Consider the following 21,401-nt stretch of genomic DNA (forward strand, 5'->3'; position numbering starts at 1 on the left):
GGGACATCTGGCGTGGTGGCTGCACCCTTGAAGGTCACTGTAATGGCGTTGGTGCCTCAGCTGGATCATGGATGTTGCAAGTTGATCTCTCCCGCTTAACGCTGGCCCTGCCTGTCCAGCCTGGGTGGAAGCACCTCAGGTACCTCCATGTGGGCTCTGGCTCTGGAAAGCAGCCGGCTGTGAACTTCGGTGTGTGCTGCGGCGATCGTGCACCCCATCATCGTCAGGGGACGTCCTTGGGGACACCCATGTGGGTCTCCATGCACACCCACATGCCCCGGCACTGCTCAGGAGGGGGCAGGAGGTGATGCTGCAGAAACCTGTGCTGAGGAAGTGGGAAACAACAGCTCAGCAAAAGCTGGGCTAAGACGATGTAACCTGTCATGGATCCTCTTCGGAGGTGGTGCAGAGGGAGAGCGGATTCCTGTGAAATTCTGATCCCACGGGTGCAGCTGCCAAGCTTTAGTTGACTTTGATCTCTTCTCCTAGCTGGCACTTTGCAGGAAATATGTGATTTTCTTACAGAAGTGGGTGTTGCAGGGTGGCTTCCCTCCTGTAGCTGCTGTTCCTCCGTGCATGTTGTCCCCCTGCTCCAAAATGACATGTTGAATCTCTCACCCAGTGTCTTCAGAAGAGCAAGGTCTTTTTTTTTTTTATCCCAAGCTGCTGCCATTCCCTAGAGATGTTCTGACTGAGGGAAGGGACTGTAGGTGTCTATGCAATCACTTTGTTTAGAGTTTTTTTTCATTTAATCAGAAAGAAAATAATTTATTGTGCACTCCCAAGATCTCTGTGAACTTGTAGCAGTGAAATTAAATGTGCTTTTGTTGGAAACAGATGTTGTCACATGCAAAATCCTCAATCTGCAGTGCATTGCTTTAAGAGTGTGAAATTACTTGAGGAGCATCCTGTGTATTTATATTTATGTGCTTATTTTAATTGATGTTATGAATATTGTTATTACTCAGTCCGTGCCATAGCTGAAAGTATGTAATTTGCTGAAATTACATAACCCTGGGGGGAGAAGACCGGTGATTTTTGTAGTGATGGTGTTCTGCTTCTTCCTCCCAATTCTTGTAGCTATTTCAATGGAAACAGCTGGAAAATCTCTATTTCCGTGAAAAGAAATTTGCTGTGGAAGTACACGATCCCCGCAGGTAAGGCTGGAGGAGGCAGCGGTAGCAGCAGGATGAATCCTTACCTGGGCTGGGGATTCATCGCCTCATGTTGGTGGATGGGGATGGGAGGTGCCTGAGGTGACCACAGACCTGAGCTCGCTCCGGGCCTTGCGACACTGAGGCTCAGCCTGGGTCTGACAGGAGCAGACCGGGGCTGGATCCGGGCTGTGGGTGACGGACGAGTTGTGCGGTGATGTTGCGGAGGGAAGGTACCTGTTCAGTGAGCAGCCTGGAGCGACCATCGGTGTGTTACAGCTCTGGGTGTCCTTCTCTCAGATTGCCTCTGGTGTCCACTGAGGAAGTTCTTGGAGCAGAGGGAGGACAATTTGTCACGGCTAAATTTGCTCACTTTGTAAAACCCTTGCCTGAGAGACTGCTGTAACGTGCCTGTGCAGCAGGAGACCCGACCACACAGACCGCAGGACTTTCCTGCTCGCCTCCTGCCCTGCCCTGCCTTGGCAGCGATGCTCCCTCCTCTGACCTTGAGCCTTCAGGGGCTCCAAGGAGCGCTGCCGGTCGGGCTGGGAGCTCCGCCACAGGCTGCCTTCCCCTCCAGATCCCTCCCAAGAAGAAAGAGCCTTTGCCCAGGGGCAATTTCTGACTCCACCTTCCTTTCTGCTTTTGCCGCTGCCAACCTTCCCACCCCGGCACAGGACCACCAGGCCAGGAGGAGCAGCAAGATGCTCTGCTGATCCCTCCAGATCCCCCATCCTGCCTGATACCATTCCTTTTGGGGTGCCATGGCAGTCTGCTCACTGTTCATAAGTTTGTAGTGATACCTGACTGCTGGTCTTGGCACAGCTGTGCTGCTGAGCTAAAAGGCACAGCAGTTACTACTGCTCCATGTTGCAAAGCTCAGCCAGGAGGGACTTCAAGTTTTCCTTGAATTAAGGGAAGACTAGGAGGGAGGCAAGGCAGCAGCACTGGGCGGTGGGGAGAAGGAAACCTGAGTTTTCACATCTCAACAAGGCTAGACTCAGACTTTATTTTAAAGAGAAGAGGCATTTGAGACTTTAAATCTCAAAGACTTGTCTTGAAATTGTGTTTCTTTTCACCTCCTCAGAATTTCGGTGTCGAGAAGGACCTTTGGTCAAAGTGGACTGGTGGTACAAACCTGGTATGCAAACACTTCCCTGATCAAGTCCATCTGGGTGATGGCAATCAGTCAACACCAGTTTTACTTGGACAGAAAGCAAAGCAAAGTAAGTTATAAGGCATTTAACTGTGGGCATAAGTTTCAACGCCTTGCCTGGATATTGTTCAGTGTATGTTTTTCCATGGATGAACTAGTCTCCAGAGAAAAACTACAAATTATTTTTGTCAGTTTTTTGAGCAGTCTATTAGCAGCGGTATTGTTATTCGATCCATTTTAGCCTGGCTGTAATTAAGGTCTATGGAAGTGTAATCACGGAGTAATTCCCACGTCTCAAATGTTTAATCTGCTTTTTCTTTTGTCTCCTTCTCGTGTTCATTTTGAACAGAGCAGAGAGATTTTGAGTTGGGAGATTTGGGGGCAGAGGGGGAGAGGAATGCCAGCACAGCCCTGTACAGCGCGAGCTCCTGCATGATGCTGTTCCTTTAGCCCTTAATTTTGTGGGAGATGAGGTGTGAGATGTCATCTCCTGTGACCCTGTGTTTTGAGGCTAATTAGAGGCAACTCAATGAGGCTTGATTATCTATTAATCTTTTTTTTTTTTTTTTTAAATAAAACTCCTTCAGGCAAAAATTCCTTCAGCCAGAAGTTTGGATGATATCGCCATGGATCTGACAGAGATGGGAACGCCAAAAGTTTCCAAGCTAGTGACTTTGGAGGCAAAGAACCAGCTTATTATGGCCAGCAACGGCAGTTTGATCTCATCAGGTAATACTTGGTGTAAATGCGACGTGGGGAAGGACAGTGGGACTTGTGTATGTTAAAAGGGAAAACAAGACTAGCACAACATAAATACAATGACAGATGTGAAGGTTGGTATTAGTTATGTATCTGAAACAGTAACATCAAAGGTGTAATCTGCTGTTTGCTCCCTTGTAGCTAAATAAAGGAAATAAAAGATATACTAGGTGGATATGCACCTATATACTCTTGGTCCATGAATAATTTGATATCAGTTTACCACTTGAATTGCCCTGAGCTTCCTCCAAAATGACCAGAGAAGATAAATGTTTCCAGATAAAGCCCAGCTCTGGAATGGACTTCAGATCTCTCAGCTGGAGGAGGGGAAAAAAGGGGAGGGAAAATCCTGAGTGTCACATGTAGGTGCCTGAAGGTGAAGCCTCAGTGGGGATCCTTGGTCACTGTCCTGAAAGTAAAATCAAAGCCAAAATGCCAAGTGTATTGTAGATGTTGCTAATGCAATGATGTGTATTTTGGGTTTTTAGGACTTATGCAAGTATATACACTCAGGGTTTGAAACAGGGCAGGTTTCCTAAAAGCCTGCTTGCTGGATGACACGAGAGCTGGATGTTGCACTTTGAATAATGTGTTGTTTCACTGGACTGCTGGGTTGGACTGCTTTGGGGAGATCTCAGTTTACTCGAACATAAAAAAAAAAAAAGGCTTTTGCCTGCAAATCCTCTGATACAGAGAGCGTGTTTTTCAGGCTCTCAGGATTCAGAGGTCAGCGAAGAACAAAAGAAGGAGAAAATTATGGAACTAAAGAAGAAAGAGAAAATCCTTCAGGAAAAACTGCTTCAGAAAGTTGAGGAGCTGAAGAAAATCTGTCTGCGAGAGGCGGTGAGAACTCTACCTTGAGCTGGGGTCAGGGTGGGTGAGAGCCCTGCTCTCCCTCAGGACCTTCATGTGGAGCCCTCTCTGTTTTCCAGGAGCTGACGGGCAAGATGCCCAAGGAGTATCCTCTCAGTACTGGAGAGGAACCTCCCCAGGTCAGAAGACGTGTTGGCACAGCGTTCAAGCTGGATGACAACCTCCTCCCCAGTGAAGAGGTGAGTGCTGCGGCTTGTTTTTGCAGCAGAGGTGGGGTGGCCAGACCGGTGGCCAAAGCCACCTGTAAATAATCCAGCTCTCCTCTGATTGTTTAAGAGGAGGCAGCTGGGACAGTCACGTGCACAGGCTGGGAAATTTAGATGGGTACCACCCTTATTTGGGCCATGCTGCCATTGAAATGAAACTGGCTCTTTCAAAATGCCTTAAAATCCCCTGACCCAAATCCCCCGTTTGGCCACGCTGCTTGGATTTTAATGGGCGTTTACTGCCAGTTGGAGAAGAGCAGGCTCGTAGCTCTGTCCCACGGTGATGAGCTTTTCTCTAGCATTGATTTGTGTCATGTTGAGATTGTGTTTGACCCAGAATGTGGCAGGGGTGTGCGCTGTCCCCTTTGCAAAATCTCTGTGAAAATAGTTGTGTGACAGGTGACAGCAGGAGGAGATTTATCTCTGGCTTAATGCAGATTCCGCCTAGGTAAAAGCTCTGTGTTGCTTAAGAAGCTAATACGACCTTTGCTGGCAGAGACTGACTCTAGGAGATAGGCTAATTCAGATACGTGCAGTTTCTGGACACATACCATTCCCCCTCATTCCTTGTGAGATATGTTAACAAGCTCTATCATCCAAGTAGTAAGTAGGTGTTGGGCGCTTCGCATTTGTCTTTCACCAAAGACTTGCTGCCCTGGCTTACAGGACTGGTGTGATGCTTGTCTGCAGCCAGCTGATTTTGTATAGACTCGCTTAGATGCTATTGAAACAAAATCCTACTGACCAGGTTTAATAATATGTTGCTTGGCACTGCGCAGTGCCTTTCATCTGAGCATCTCAGAAGTTGTTTACAAACAATGAATTAGAGCCTCCAACTCCCTGTTACGTAGTCATGGTGGTATCAATTTCCATTTTTATTTTCTTCAAGGTAGAGAGAGATTTTGAACAGACGTTTTCAAGGCTTGTACTCAGAGCAGAAGGTTTAGCTGTCTAAACCCGACTTCATGTTTTATGTCACCCAGGCCCAAGAACTTTGGACCTTTCTCAAGAGATCTCATAATCTTACACTAATCATAGAAGTAAGATCTAAGAGTTTTGTATGCTGAGATTTTCTTATGTATGAACTTTGGTATTTCAGTGTTTTGTGCTCAAGATTTTACTTCATTACCACAGAAAATAACATCTACTGTTTGATAACCTTAACTGAAAATTTCTACCCAGAATACAAGCAAATAACTCATCTAACAAATTTGCAGGATCCCACCTTGCAGGACTTGGAGAGCAATTTTATCATACAGCAAAAGCTGGTGGAGGCAGCCAAGAAACTTGCCAGTGAGCCAGACCTCTGCAAAAATGTGAAGAAGAAAAGAAAGCAGGAGTATGGTGATGCTGTAAAAAAGCTGCAAGAGATAGAAAATTCCATAAATGAGTATAGAATCAAGTGTGGCAAAAAACCAACCCAGAAATCAACTCTTACTCTACCAGGTAAACAAGAAAATTCCCCGTAGTCTGATGAAAACAGAAAAAAAAAAAAGTAGTAATCTGCTTCACTTAACAAGTTTTGTTTACATCTCCTTTATATGATTTGTATCTTCTCCAAGGCAGTTAAGTAAGAAAAAGAGGGATGCAATTGCTGCATCTGATAAGGGTACTGCTTATAGGCTGAGGGGCAGAATAAGCTGCAGTTTTAGGAACAAGTGAAGACCCGTTCCAGCGCCATGTACAGACCGAAGGTGCTGTACTTAGAAAGGCTGGCAGGAGCATCTCGGCCAAAACTGGTGGGATGTCTGAATTTGTAGGGTAGAGTGCAGTTGCATGCCGGAGCTGCCACGTGCGAGATCTCTCCCTTCTGCAGTGCCTCAGTTCTAGCACAAGGAGAGCCTGTGAGGGTTTTTCTGTGTGATCAAAGAAATAAGCCTTGAAGACTTTTCTCGATATAAAAAAATACCGATTCCCAGGAAGACGTAAGCGAAGTTCGAGAGTTTATGAACACAAATAAGGGCAAACAGATTTTTTTACTAAATCCATTTGCCAGCAATGAGGACATTGAAAACGGATACTCTTGGCCCCCCTCCATTCTGGAAGTGTGATATTCCTCAGGGAGGTCAGATTCTTGCTGTTTCATAGGGTAAAGCCTGGAAACTTGCTAGTATCCAAGCCAATTGAAGGAGTCTGGAAGTAGTAAAAGCTCATAGGTATATAGGTATTGCAGGCTTTTCTAGTTCCTATAGTGATTAACAGTTTTAGGACATGTTTTATTTCTCCCCTCCTTGGAAAACATATATGGATAGTTGTTAATGTTTAATCAATTTCTTTTTCCCCCTTTGTCCCAGAGGGCATGCTGTTTTGGGAATTTAGTGGAGTTTTTGGGTTGGTTTTTTTTCCTGTCCTGGGAATTACAAGGTAGGAAAGAAAAGACAAGATCTTTCTGCTGTTTATGTTGATACCCTCTTAGTGACCCTTGGCGTGAGACCTCTTGCCAGCATGTATTTTCCCTGGAGGAGACCTTTCTCTTGGGGAAACCTCTGCAGTGTCCTGTTCCCCTGGAGAGCTCGGTGTGGAGTCTCAGCCAGCACAAACCAGGGCAGCACTGAGCTATCTGTCATCACAAAGCGCTTGCTCTGAAAGGTTGATGATCGCTATTTAATGTGGCCCAGCTAGTTCCCGATTGACAGAGATGAGGAAAACATCTGTTTTTTCCAGTCTGTTGCTCACCAATCTGGATATTAATTGTGGGAGTTCCTGTATTACCTGGGGCAGGTGATGTGTGGTAACAACACGAGCACGGGAGCCCCGTGAGGCAGCGTCTTGTTGCAGATAGTTTTTTTTTGTCCTGCTATGCAAACAATCAACTTTTAGGATTCAGTCCTTAGACATTTAATCCATCATTTTGCAACACTGATACATAACATCCTTGTTTGCTGTCTGGGAAGGTGGACACAGCCAAGAAGGGACTAGACTCCGTGTTTCGGAGGGTCTCCCTGCAGCAAATACTCAGCTAGCAGTAAGTTAGCTCCATTCCCTGCCGGTTCCTGACTCTTGCACTGCTGAGTGTGTTTGTTTACCTGAAGCAGAATTGTCACGTGCTTCGGTAACTGATTTTATGTGTAACCTTTTCACCATTGCTGATGGTACTCAGGGGCTCGAGGTGAAGACTGAGCAGTGAGTGATGACTCATGTCTGAGTTTGGGGAATGACTTGTTGGAAGTGATGTGTTAAACAGTAACCTTGATTTATTGAATCAACCATAGTTATTTTCATCCCAGCCCTCAAGGGATGGGAGGTGAAGGACATACTGGACCGTCTCCTGCTCCCAGTGTTCCATTCTCCCTTTCCTCTGTTTTCTCTGTAGCCAAGAGTTTCTTCCAATTTTGCAGGGAATTGCGCAGATGTAGGATTTAAATTCAGGGTTCGCCCCATGTGTCAGCATTGCAGACCCCACATGAATCCTGCAGCGTAGCTTTAGACTGGTGATTTGTTTGTTGTTTTTTTCTCCTCAGTAGGTTTTTTCCCTCCTGCACTGGGCCCAGTTCTGTATTTGAGACCACCAAGTGGTCAAATTCCTGCAAATAAGCTCCACTGAAACATTTTCCCAGAGTCAGGTTGCAAGCAGAGCTGCAACCCATCCTCAGTGGTCTGACAAGTCTCAGGGCAGGGGCCAGCCCTGGTTTTTGCTGGCTTTGAAAAGCTGCTCTATTTACCAAGTTCTTGTAACCAGACCTTGCAGCAAAGCACAACAGCAAGGGAGCGGCGTGTGTTGCGTGTGCTTGTGATGAGTGATGGAGGAAGCGGGTGTCATGCACACAGTGGCCGCCACCATCACCTCCTGTTGCTTCCTCTCCCTCTTGCATGGAGGTTCATGTGGGCTTTTTACCCCACCAGCACCATGTCTTACCAGAAACAGCCTAGGAACAGTTTCTTCTTGTGGGTTAATTCTCTCTTGCACTGTTTTTTATCACCAGCCCAATTTCTCTGCTGCTGCTGGTCTGTTCTAAACCTTAGCGAGGACAGGCAGGTGCAGTAAAGCACTTTAAATAAATAACAAAACATAAAAGAAAGAGGGAAAAAAAATGCAATGTCTGTACAACAGTTACTTCTCTCTGTATTGTTGGAATTTGAAATAGCTCGATTGAAATCAGTGGAATTGTTTTGGATTGATATTAATTTAATTGAAGCAGAATTTGTATGTTAGTGGAACATTCACAGGTGATTGCCAAATTTGAAAAGGCATTTTGTACCTACCTGGTGGGATATCAGATATACCTAAAGGAGATTAGATGCTAGCAGCCAAGATCTATGTGTCTGTGTAGGCTCCTGACTCCCATTGAAGCACCAAAACACCCTGTGAGATCTGTTGGAAGTTGGGTGGAAACTACCTTTGTAAATCTTGGCATGATTCCTGGTGCAGCTGAAAAAAAATCTCCTTTGATAATTACACAGGTAGCTTACTGAACCGTGATGAGCACAACTAGGTCATGATATACTCCAAAGCAGGGTCGTCTCCAGGCTGTTGAGGGCTAAAGGATACAGACTGCAGCCTCACAAGTGGCAGCTGGATCTGAAGCTCTAGAAAATAAACTGTATGTGACATTTGGAAATTGATGTTGGGTCTCCTGTGCTTAAAGTGCTTGTTGTCTTTCACAGATGATATAATTCCATCTGAGAGCAGCTCCCTGTCCGATACAACCACGTATGATGATGGTATGTTGCTTATCCTTTTCTTCCTATGAAATGTGCTCGTTCAGAGACATTCCTTTGACTTAATGTCCTTTAGCCTCCTATTTTGGTGACTTTCGTTGACAAACTCATTTATAACAGAGGAATAAAGAGCTTAATCAGGGGTATCTGTCCTCATAAGGTGTTGGTTATTGGAACTTTCTGCTCTGTGAGCTGATGTGAGTCATCTTTAGAAAAGGCAGTTGGTTTTAACGTGACCAACCTGCAAGCTGAGGGCACTGTAGATGTCAAATGCTTCATCCCTAGGACCTGGCCAGGAGTGAATGAGTGACTGGAGGACTTAAGAGCTGGGAGGAATGATGTGCCCAGCCCTTGTCCTCACAACTACTGTAAAACTTACAAAAAAGTAGAATAGTCACAGATACTAACGATCTGTTTACATTTATGTGTTACGTAGTGAGCTTGCATCTTGCATGGGTGTTTGCTCACCTTACTCATTTCACACACACACCCACAGACACACACATTCACACCCTGTTCCACAAGGTGGAAAGGACTTGACTTGCCTCTCCCTTAAACTGGATAATCATCATGTGGGGACAAACATGGTCAAAATCATTACTCACTTTTCAGTTAAAGCCTGGTTCTGATCTGACTTCATCCCAGTTTTAGATTGTACAACCCACCTGTTGCTTTAAAATGGAATTACACCTGATTCCTGCTTGTACAAGTAGTAGAGCCAGGGCTTTGGCTTGTGAACGTGTTCTCTGTGATGCTCGTCCTGCATTTATATGTGTTAGTTAGAGTTTCCTGTTGGCTCTGTTGGGACCTGGGCTGAGCCCTGAGCACAGTGAGAACAAGGATCAAATCAGCGTCTTCCCCGTTGCCTTCAGCCAAATGTGTCTGTCAGTTGTCTTTACTCACTCAGTCGCTTTTGAAGTCAGTCCCTTGTAGGTTGTATTTCAAAACTAATTCTTAAAATGTCATTTTCAAGTAAAGATCTGGAAGATGAGAGAGAGGAACTGGCTTTTGCAGCGGCTGAGCTTGCCTGCTAGGCTCTGGGAAGGACTGTGCTGCAAACAGGTGTTTTCCCAAGGAAGTTCCACTTTGGGATCTGGCACAGCCCCAAGCTGTGTGTAATCTCCGTAGGAGTCGGTGCTGCTGAGATCTGGACGAACCTCCGCGGTGTCCTGTATCTGCGTGGAGGAGAGCTTGGCGTGGGTGGGAGAGCCTTTCTGGATTCACAGCTTCTGTCGTTGTCTCTATAGTGCAAAGTGTTTCTGCTTAGGGCCTACAGCTTTGCGTAGAGGGCAAAAAATATCAAGGATTTTGCTAACAAAGTACATATTCCTTTCCAACAGTCAATGAATCGCTTGCCGTGCCAGCACAGAGACCCAGCTCTGCGCAGCTTTCTCCAAGACTTCCTCCACCAAAGTCCCTCGGGGTGGAGAGAATTCATCTCAGAAAATCATCCATAAACGAGCAGCTCTTGGAAACCAGACACTCCAGGTAGAGCACATTCCCTGGTGCTGCACTCTCTGCCTGGCTGGCACGAGCTCCCTCCTGCCCCTGCTGAGACTCCTGTTAGTACGAGCAGTCCAACAGAGCCTCCACACTCCTCTGCAATTACAGGATCCAGTGATGAGAGCTGAATTTGCTATTTACTAACAAAAGTGTGCATAAGTGTGTACACGTAGTTGTACTCGTAGTTTTCCTGACAGCTGTGCTTCAGGGCCTCAGATACCACCAAACCATACCCATCCCTCCTGATGGTATTTCAGGAGGTGCCTTGTCAAAGTGTACAGAGTGTGCCTAAGTCCTGATGGGCAAAAGGAAATCTTTGTAAGAGCAGAGTTGCTGGGATTCCACCAGCTACCATCAGTAGTGCCAGCTGCAGCGACTGGCTGAGGTTCCTCTGTGTATTCATGGGGTTTGGGCCCTTTCTGAGCTAGAACAGCTGTTCCATGGAGCACATTGATAACAGTAGCTCTGCTGATGGTTGTCTGATCACGACGTATAGGTCTGACCTGGTGCTAGTTGTCAGTAGTAAGGATTCCTACCCATCTTGATATTTCTTAGACTATCTCGCATGAGCAGGCTGTTGAAGGCATGCTTAAAAATGTTGTAAAGTTTTGGACAGCGTCATGTCTCTGTGTTTTTCTCGTCTGTCCCTCAAGACAAGCAGAAAACTCCACATGAGGTTCAGAAGTTGAATTATAGCCATATGTAACCTTTTAGCTGTGATGCACCTCGTTCTAAAACCCAAACCCTTTGCTTCTCTGACACCTCCTCTGTCTCTTCTGCTTCATACCTCTGTCCTCTGGCAGCAGCTTTTCCTACCAGTCATCCTGTGGGGATCTCCCTTGAACTGCAAGGAGGGGTTGCATTTTTCCCCCTGTTGAACAATTCTGTTCTTTATACGGGGAGGTGCATCCAGTTATGCCTTTACCTGTTTTTTCTGCCTTTCGTTTTGTTTCTTCAGGGCTTAGGGTGCACTTATTCTGTCTTGCTGCAACTTGGATGGCATTTGACCTAACTGGGATTGTCTCCTTCATTGCAGGGACCCGCTTTCGACTCACAGCAGCCCTTATCGAACCCTGGACCGGCCACCCCAGCCCCATGGTGGGAGAAGCATGCCCACAACCCCCGTGCTCACACGCAATGCCTACAGCAGCAGCCACTTACAGTAAGGGGCTTTGTTTTAAGTGTGGTGCTTATCTTAGGCAGCAGCAGAAGGAAAGCAAATGGTGTTAAGAGGGCAAAGGGTGCTTTGCCCATGAGGCTTTTTCTTACAGCAGGGCCAGGCTCTTAAAGTGTCTTTTCTGGGTATTGGAGGCACGAGGTTAATGTCAGCCACCATCTTCTGGCACAGTCCTGCAGCAGCTTTGTGACATGCGAGTGAGAGCGTTTATGTGAGCACAAACCCTGTATGGGGAAAATAGCAGCACACACAAATGGGTGTCTGCAAAATTAGGAGTGAGCTGGAAGCTGGCACACAAGTATTGCCCATCTGATGATGAAAGGACTATAGGAGAGGGGTCATTTCCAGGTAGGCATCTGTAGGGCATTGTGGCAAGTAATGCTTGTTCAAAAAGTTTCTGTAAAACAGTTGTGAAATAGCCAAAATTTATTTTGCATTTCCTTTGTAGTGGTATTAGGAAATTCTGTTGTTCATCAGCTAGCAGTCCCCCCACAAAAACTTCTCAGAAGCTGATATATCTGCTGTGGGCTGCATTCCTGAAAAAGTGTCCAGATAGAGCTGAGTGATCCCAATTAATGCCCTTAATATGGGAAGATTGCTGCAACATGAGCTCACCTGTATGATTAGACAGCTGAGAATCCGTGCTGGGGAGGGAGGGATGCTATAAATCTTACAATGTTATCAAGAGCTCATGGTTTAATTGGCAGCGGCAGTACAGCCTTGAGAGACAGAGCCACAGGAAACCCATCTTCCTATGTTCTGGCTCCTAGCTAGGTCACTTGTGTGGCCTCTACCTGCTTAAAAACTAAGAAAGCCCTCCTATAAATCATTATGAAATTTGAGTTTGTGAGCTTTGCTACAGGTTTCCCTGTCACAGATGAGCTGTGCTCACCACGACAGATTTCTATATGAGATATCTCCTACTGTTGTGGCAAATCTAAAATTCAGCCAAGCTGAATTTCTTGCAATGCAGATAATTCTACGTGGAAAGATAAGACGGGTTTGTATTGTGCTTTGATTGGGAAGGCAGCATGCCTGACTTGCTCATGCGTACTTTCTCCCACTCTGTGTACGTTCGCATGCAGCTGACTTTAACCAGCGTACGTCTGTGTTGTTTCAGGCCAGATGTTTCCTCACGCCACTGCCGGCAGCGCAGCGGAAGCTTGGAATCCCAAACCCACCTGCTGGCAGAGACTCCACACCCTCTCCAAGTCCCAGCGAAGCAGCAGCACAGAGATCCTCGATGACGGATCGTCCTACACCAGCCAGTCAAGTGCAGAGTATTACTGCCTGACACCCACTCCCAATCCATACTACACTACTCAGACGCTCGACAACCGGACCCGGGGTCGAAGACGGTCAAAGAAACAACACATTTCTGCTGCAAATTCAGGAAGTATGCCAAATCTTGCCCAGAAGGATGTCCGCAATGGTGTCTACCACAAAAGTCAGGAGCAGCATTCCTCTAGTTACTATATTTCTGGATATTCCACGTACACCGAACCTGATGTTTATTACAATGGAGGATACGTTTATGAGAGCGATACGGAGGGACAGTACAGCGTCAATCCTTCCTATCGCTCGTCGGCACATTACGGATATGACCGTTACAGGGAATTCAGGTCTTACCACGAGGATGAAGTGGACAGAGTACCGCACAACCCGTATGCAACCCTAAGGCTTCCGAGGAAGCAAGTTGCTAAAACGGAGCACATAACCAAAAACATTCACAAGGCCTTAGTCGCAGAGCATCTCCGCGGTTGGTACCAGCGTGCCTCCAGTCAAAAGGAGCAGGGTCATAGCCTGCAGGCAGGCTTTGAGTCTGACAGAGGATCTCAAAGGAGTTTGGGCTTTGCTGGTCTGCAGGTGCCGTGCTCTCCTAGCAGTCGGGTGTCGTCTTTCTCTTCGGGTAATGTCTGATTTCTGTACTGAGTGTTTCTGTAAGTCCTTGCTGTGCGTTGACTTCTACTCCCTCTGCTGCGTCAATGAAGTCAGCAGAGTAGCAGCAAGGCTAAAGCTCTATCCTGAAAAGTAGATGAGGAGCTGAATGGGATTTTCTTGTTCTGTGCTTGGAAAGAAAGACTTGTTTGTTGCCTTCTCCTGTGGGTAAAACTGCCTTTTACTCTTTGTAAGTGCAGTGGTCCAAATAAGCACGAAGAGCAATATGGTTTTCAGACCGTTTACCAACTAGAAGCAATGTGCAAAACTTCGTGCCGTGTGAATGCAGTTAATGCTGTGATGGCTTTCAAAATACAGTAGAGTGAGCATCCCCGAATGGGTCAGAAAGTCTTTTTAAAGAGATTCAAAATACCACCCACAGAGTGCTTTCCTCCCAACGGGGCTTGTAATATCATATTTTGTGTTTGCATTGTCTACTTGCGTGTCCAGCAGAAACCCACAGAGATCACTAATGAGAATTGTCTCATTTGTCTCAGCTGATTTAGCTGAAGAAAGATCTAATTTGCGGTAATATTTTTTTTTTTTTAATTTCAGCATCTTCTGCAAACACTGCTGGGAACTGGCGAAACCCGCTTGCAGTGGGACTTTCAGACTACGATACATTATCTCATTCCTCTTATGCCAGCTGCTACGGGAATGTTTATGGCAACCTTCCTTTGCAGAGCAGGTGAGTAGAGTATATCGAGATTTTCAGCCCTTCCTCCTACATTTCACAGGTTGTTCAAACTTCTGAGAAAGTCAGCTGGATTTCGAAGGGCTGGATGAAGAGTAATTATAAAATTGACTTTGTGAGACCAAGTCTTCTCTGTGTGGAGAAGATCAGCTGTACCACCAGTACTCAAGGGAGGGGGAAGCAGTCATGGTGAAGGAGGAACTCATTGCACAGCCTTTTCCTCTGGCTGATGCTGGACCATCTAAGATCTCAGTCTCCCTGGGAGCTGCGATGCTCAGAGCAGGCAGAGCCCCCGCTGAGCCTGGTTCCCCTTGCCCCCTGTGCCAGGAGGTCTCTCCTGCGCAGCAGAACACAGTCCTTGTGTGTTTCTGAAGTGCCTGTGCTGGTCAACTTTTGGAAAACCAAGAGTAAGGAAAACGCCTCTATTCAACCTCACATCTGTGTGCCAGCATTCAGACACGTTCAGAAGCACATCTCGCTTGGCAGAGCTCAACCCGGGAACCAGGCAAGCTGTGCTGAGCTGGCCGAGCTGCCCTGCATGTGGCTGCTCTGCCGAGGAGCGCGGGGAGCCCGGGGTCTGCTGTATCCTTGCAGAAATTCCTGCAGCTCTCTCGCTGTGTGTACTTGGTGGTTTTGGTCTCATTCTCCCTCGCTATCGTATGCTGGCAGTTATCAGGGAGGGCAGAGACCGCCTGCCCTGGGGAATGGCTCTGCCCCTACAAGCGCTGTCACGTTTGAGTAGACTTGTGCTAAGTGGAGCCAGCGGCAGTAACTGCCCCACGTTTGTGCCTCCTGCTTCATGGGCTGCAGTTTGCGCCTGCTGCCAGGCTGACTTGCTTGAGTTTACTGAATTTTTAATTCTGTTTGGTTTAAAATAAGTGGAAGTGTAAGAAAATATCTAAAAGCTTCCTTGTCTCTGAGCTATGTACCATGAGCTTTTTTTGTTGCTGTGATTTAAAAGATACACAGTAACAGTGTTTAAAAATACGGTTGCTACTAATTTCTTAATTTCCTATAATTGGCCTTTGAAAACTCCACTTATTTGGCAGCTTTATCAGAGTGAGGCTCATTAGCTCTTAATTTTCCATATTCTGAATTGCCTCTGATCATTTGTCTGCTTTACTTCCCTGTTTTAATGTGATTATGGCAAATGAGCACTCTGCGTCCTGCAGTCTCGAGCGGTGGAGATCCCATTGCATGACATTTCACTTAATCGCCGCCCGAAAACTGAGTTTGCGTTAGGATCCAAGTTAGGCTGGGGTGAATTTGCCGTAACCGACGTTCCTTCGAGCCTGAGGGAGTTTGTGTGAGGTTGTGCAGCACTTGGGGTTCTGGGGAAGACCCTGGGCTCTCGCTGATCCCTGATGCCGTGTGTCTCTTCCAGAGCGTATGCAGAGACGAGCCAGCTGGGTGGCGATGACGAGAGCCGCTTGGAAGACGACCTGCACGGCGACGAGCAGAGGTTATTCTGGCACGAGGACTCAAAGCCCGGGACGCTCGTGTAGACCGCCCGCAGCCCCACATTCGTACCCTTGGGTGCCTTGCACAAAATGCTGTTGACTCCGAGGCAGATCTCGGGTGGAACTTCCCAAACTGAACGAGAAAAAAGAAAAAACACAACAACAAACCAACCCAAACAAAAAAAACGAAGCAGGCTGTTTTGCTGGGAAAGATTAAATTCAGCATTAAGAGGGACTGTAGAAAAATAGCAAAGTCTTACTGTGAGTGGCGCTTCTGTCTGCATCCAGGTAGCCTACACGAGCAAGGGCAAGCCACAGTTTAATCTATGACTAGATGCAGCACTTGGTTGAAGTATTTATATTTAGCAAGCACTTTTTTGGAAGATTGGAAGGTGTTGAAGGCAAACCTCGGAGAAAAAAATAAATGTGAAAAGGAGACTTATGGAAAAAAACAGAAATTCTAGGAGCACAATTCTGATGTCTGAAAGAAGAAGAAATGAAAATTTATTCTGCCATGGCTTATGATGACCTGGAAGGATTTTCATAAGCTTGTGAAGGATAGATGCTGTGTGTGTGAGGCAAAGCGTGACTTGGTCAGTATTGGAACATTACTTGAAAGAAGGATCGATTTTTATTATTTTTTGTCAATTATTGTGGAGGTTTGAATGCGTTTATCCATGTTTTGGGGTGTTGTTAGGAGTGTTTGTTAGCACCACAAGCAAGTTCTGGAAAGAAAAGAATTTTCTGCCACAATATGTCGTGTAAAACTATAGGCGGTTATGGATTTTGGAAACAGAAGCAGTAAACTTTGAACTCTCTTTTTTCCATGATAAAGCGTAACGAATAACCTCCCAATTCATGACCTTTCCGTGGTACAGCTTCACTGTGTGGAGGAGCAGGCAGATTTTCACGGTGGCTGCGCAGCAACCCCCATTCACCGGGTGACGGTTGCCTTTTGCTCTGCCGCGGGGGAGCTCCGGTGACCGCAGGGTGAACAAATTTGATCGTAAGGGCCAGTATTTTCAGGTGGATGCGAACGCAAACAGCCGAGTGGGTGCCTTAAAGTGAGGGGCATTAGGATGGTAGCGCGAGTCATCCGAACCGCCAGGTGCGTTGCAGAGTCACTAAGTGACAGAAAGAACAGCATTTTCACGAAAATGTTTGTGTAGGAAAGAAAATGCAACTGCAGTCTTGATCTAAGAGGGATAAAACCTACCTCAGGCCATCCATCTGTAGGAGCAAATTGGCATGAGTTCTCTTTTTTGCATGGTTTCCGACAACTCGGTTGCAGACGGCAAAATCTCTCTCGTTTCTCAGCTGTACTGTGCTTCAGGAGTCCACAAATGGTGCTCGTTTTTTCTTTTATACAAAGAATTAGTTACTCCTTGTTCATATTGTGAATAGAAAAGTTTCCGATAAACTTTTTTGACGTTTTCTACCAATATTCCAGAGCATGTAATATATACAGAAGGACACACTTGTTAAGCTGGTACTTAGTCGTTTGTATTATTAGAGTCGCGATTTGGAATTAAACGAACAAAAACAAAAGAAAAAATAACTTATTTCCTTGGTTTTGCATATTTGTATAGCCTTCTAGAAATGCCAGAGCTCTTTTTGCTTATTCTTTTACTACTTCTGAATTTTTTAGACCTATTATTTTGTATAGGTCAATAAACTGAAAAGTGTGCTACCAAAACCACTTCAGCATTCCTCCTGTTTCTGCTCAAGTGCTTGGAAATGCTCAGCGTGTGTTGTTTCAGGGCTTTAAAGTGTGAGAGAGTAAATCACTGCGGTCTAATTTCTTTTGGCCTGTGGTGTTAGGTTGGATGCAGAGGGTCGGTGGTCTTGGCTGGGGGAGGCTTGTCCCAGGGCAGTTCAAAAACACATCTTTAAGTCTGAATTTTTGAAGATGCAAGGGGAGGGAGGAGTGGGGCTTGGTGCCTTTGCAGGGGCTTCTCCAGCACAGCTGCCCCAAGGGAGCTGAGATGGGCTCATTAAGCATTTATGCTTATTTCTAGATCACCGGGAGTAATAAATATTAACAAGAACTTGCAGGCGTACCCACTGAAAATACTCCCTCGCTGTCACACTTTCCCATTTCTCCAAATAGTTTTTGAGGTTCTTCCATTTATTCAATCCTGCTCACTGCTCTTATAAAGCGTTGTTGTGAGCAGGCAGCTCAAATACCTTACCCAGAACTAATGGTATCGGCACAGGCTGGCGGTTATTTATCAGCGCTTTCAAAGCTTTTCATTTGAAAAAAGGAAATGAGGTGTGTAACGAGGTCTGTGCCCCATTTCAAGCATTGTTTGCATTCCTTTATTTTAATGCTGTAGCCATTGAGTGTTGTATTGGCTTTTCCATTAGCATTCAGGATTTAGCTCGGTGCGACACATCCGTGTTGGCACAATGCTGGAGCTCAGCCCGGCTTGCTCAGACAGCACCGGGACATTTTGGATTATGTCATCAAGAAGATGGGAATTTGTGGTGGGTTTGGGTGGAGGATGGGTCGCTATACTTGGGGATATTGGGCACCACACCTCAAGGGCCAGAGTTCACAGGTTGATTGCAGCTTCCAGTAAGCGAGAGCTAAGCTGCAGAGGAGCTGGAAATCTGAAAAAAATTGCTAAAAGAGCAGCAACATGGCAAGTGCAGCACTTGTAACCCTTCCTGTGTTCTCCGCATTCCTGGCCCTGCAAGAGCTGTGCTCTTAGAAGCTTTTATGAAGGGTGGAGATGCAGAGTGAAGGAGGAGACTGAGAAGAGAAAAGAAGATTCAACTTTGCTCAGGTGTTGCCTGGGGTAGGTAGCAAAGGGCTGGGGTCAGCCTTGGGTGGCACGGGGAAGGACAGGGAGGGCACAACCCTCTCGTGGGACCTCCTGCCCATCACCAGCAAGGGAGCTGGTGATGCTACAAGGCTTGTGCAATGCCAGGTTCTTGCCAGTTGTTCCCCAGGACCCTTAACTTTGCCTTTTGCAGACCTCGGCTTTCTTCATTGCTCTGCGCTTCTGCAACGATGTTTTGATGCGTGTATGTGACTGTTCACAGAGACCAGGTCCGTATAATGGAGCTGAAGAAGGAATAAAGACACTTTGAATATTGTGCATTGCAGCTGTGAACAAATGCGATATTACCTGTGCTTTGTTTGAATTCCTACCTGTGTTCTCTGCTGTTTAACCACAGCCCTTCCTCGCCAGGATTAATGAGGCCACCTAGTGACTGAGCAGCAGTGAGTGCCTTCCTACCTTCTGTACTCCTCTGAAACCCTTCCTGCCCCTTCCAGTTTGAAGAAACACTTAGAAATTCTGGTTTAGTATGATCCAGAACAAAGGCAAGAGGTGAACAACGTGAAACACCAATATAAAACACCCTCAGGGATCAATTGTACAGTCTCTCACAAACATCTCTCTAGAAGGTAGAACGTACTGCTGGCGTGATGAGTGTGGAGGGGAAATAAAAACCCACATAAAACCATACGTAATGGAGCATTTCTAAGTGCTTTTTAGTTGATGGATGAAGAAGAAAAAACAATCCTTGCCAGGAATCCTTAAAAAGACATTAGGGCACTGTGCTAAAATAAGCAATGCCTGATGGTTTTAATTGGTGCCTGCTTTTTGTCTGCTGTTTTGAACAGAAACACTTGGAGATGTGGGAGGACAAACTCCCGTGGGAGCTGCTGCGAGCCCCAGTGTCTGACCTTCCCCAGCGCAGGAACCGGGGAGGAATGAGGCTCAGACCAGGAGTCCCCTTCCCAAGCACAGGCAGATCTTTGATAGACACAGATCTTTAAAATTCACCCAGGTATACACGTGGAACTTGCTGGCCAAGGTGACTTAATACGTGATGTAGCCCTGGCAAGTTTCTGCTGCTTTTTTCATTTATGATCTTGGATCTGTTCGGCTGAAATGTGAGCAACGTCACAGCAATGTTTTGTACCCAGCAAGGCTGCACAGCTCCTGGGTGTGTGAGAAGGCGCCACCGTGGCCTGTCCGGGTCCCAAAACGTTTGTAGGAAACACTGTAAGGGCTGAAGGTTTGCTCCATCTTCTGGGCTTTGGGGATTAATGCAGGAGAGCTGCTTCTGAGCTTGGGGAGAAGCTCCCTGTCGCTGCACTTGCCTGGCACTTTCTGGATAAGGTAACACCCATCCTAGGGAGGTTTCTGCTTTCTACACTGTTTTTCAATCTCCTTTGTGCTTTTCTATCGTATTTAATAAATTTCTAAGATAGAAAGCTGAGAGCTTCTGCTATGGTAAGGCCTCATACAACTATTGAAATCTTATCAAAATGAATAGGAGCAGACTTTTAATGTGGTTGTCTTGTTTAATTGTTACTAATTTAAGTCAAATTGTCTGTTTTCCATGATTTTTTTGTTGTTGTTCCCAAGGATCTCGTAGTAGAGGAAAAACTAATATCCTTAGATGTGTTTTGTCTTCTTGGTAACAAACTTCCTGGAGTGATTTTCAAATTACTTCCCTCACTTTTTGCAGCTGTTTGAGGTAAATGCTGTGGGGAGAAAAAAAAAAAAAACACAACAAAAATCCAAACAACCCAACTAAGTGTATTTTTCAAATGTGTGAAGACATAAACAGTTCTGTGTGCTTTTTCTTATCATGCTACGCTGGGCATCGTGTCTCTCCCTGCTGCATCTCCTGCTCTTGCCCTTGTTCTTGTGCTGAAGGGTAACTCTGCATATACGGATGTTTGCTGTTTCACACAGCAGTGAGAAAATGAACCTTCATCCTGGAATAGATGGTGGGAAAGTAAAATACCAAGTTAGCAGGGACGTAACTAGTGCTGAGTGCTTCAGCGTTTTGCCTGTGATTGTGCTATAAATGATATCTGGGAGAAGAAACTCCCTCCTGCAGCCACCAATCTGCTTGTCTGTAAATGAGCACGGGACAAAGAGGGATTGTGTGAGCTCTGTGCTGGACTTTGTTGCTCAAGCCACTTTAAAACAGGGTCAGTAAGAAAAAAAAAAAAAGCATATGTTTATTGGCAGGGGGGATGGCGGGTGAGGTGTAGCGTTGTTCTTTGGCAGGCAAGCAGAGAAACTCGGGCTTCGAGAGGGAAATTTGGAACATGTTTTGGCTCTGAATGGGGTTTGCCCTGGCTCAGCCCAGACCCCCAGGACCAGCTCAGTTGCGCTCGGTGTCATCCCCAGCCCACGCTGGCAAAGTGTCAGCATTCATATGTGGAGCTGTCTCCTGCCCTGAAATCATGGGGGTTTGGATAATCTTTTTTACAGTTATTTAAACCCGGTGAAATTGTTTGGAAATACATAAGCTAATTATTTTATGCTTATTGATGCAAAACAAGATTTGCTTGTGCTTTTCCCCGCGTGATTGCTCTGTGCAGGCCAGTGTGGGGGATCAGTATCCTGCCCCAGGCTGAAATTATTTCTCCTTAATTTCTGATAGGACTGAAGTCCCCTCCATGCTCCCCTTTTCTCCCTACACATTTTAATGTTATGTTTTCCCTGTGATAAAGAGTGTGGATGATGACAGAGGTGGTTTCTCTGTGGGGAGGAGCCACTGTAGCTGATGATATGAAAATGGAAACTAAAAAAAATAAATATCAAAATCACGATGTTCTTTTTTTGACTCAAATTAGAGGATTCCAGGTCCCACTGAAACGGGAGACACAGCTCTGTTTGCTCCTCTCAGAAAGTGCCAGACCTCAATGCAAGTGAGATGTGCTGATTTGGTGACTGCCGGAGCAGGAACGAGGGGCTTGCAGTCCCATCCTCGCTGCCCCATCCCATTCCCGCTGCCCCATCCCATCCTCACTGCCCCATCCTGTCCTTGCTGCCCCATCCCATTCC

General features: G+C 46.1%; 1 protein-coding gene across 1 annotated transcript in view; it reads left to right on the plus strand.

The window, feature by feature from the left end:
- The window catches only part of FRMD4B (FERM domain containing 4B), a gene marked incomplete at its 5' end in the record, with an annotated part of 42,153 nt that extends 26,476 nt beyond the window's left edge, over positions 1 to 15,677 (plus strand). The window contains 13 exon segments of the mRNA XM_009872800.1: positions 1,081 to 1,157; positions 2,242 to 2,380; positions 2,898 to 3,039; positions 3,779 to 3,912; positions 4,002 to 4,121; positions 5,366 to 5,594; positions 8,754 to 8,810; positions 10,148 to 10,295; positions 11,347 to 11,472; positions 12,608 to 12,685; positions 12,687 to 13,396; positions 13,981 to 14,113; positions 15,504 to 15,677. Coding sequence (XP_009871102.1) covers positions 1,081 to 1,157; positions 2,242 to 2,380; positions 2,898 to 3,039; positions 3,779 to 3,912; positions 4,002 to 4,121; positions 5,366 to 5,594; positions 8,754 to 8,810; positions 10,148 to 10,295; positions 11,347 to 11,472; positions 12,608 to 12,685; positions 12,687 to 13,396; positions 13,981 to 14,113; positions 15,504 to 15,624 — 2,214 coding nt within the window.
- Between the last annotated feature and the right edge of the window lie 5,724 nt (positions 15,678 to 21,401).

The sequence above is a fragment of the Apaloderma vittatum genome, unplaced genomic scaffold (genome assembly GCF_000703405.1).
Source record: "Apaloderma vittatum isolate BGI_N311 unplaced genomic scaffold, ASM70340v1 scaffold1270, whole genome shotgun sequence".
NCBI lineage: Eukaryota > Metazoa > Chordata > Aves > Trogoniformes > Trogonidae > Apaloderma > Apaloderma vittatum.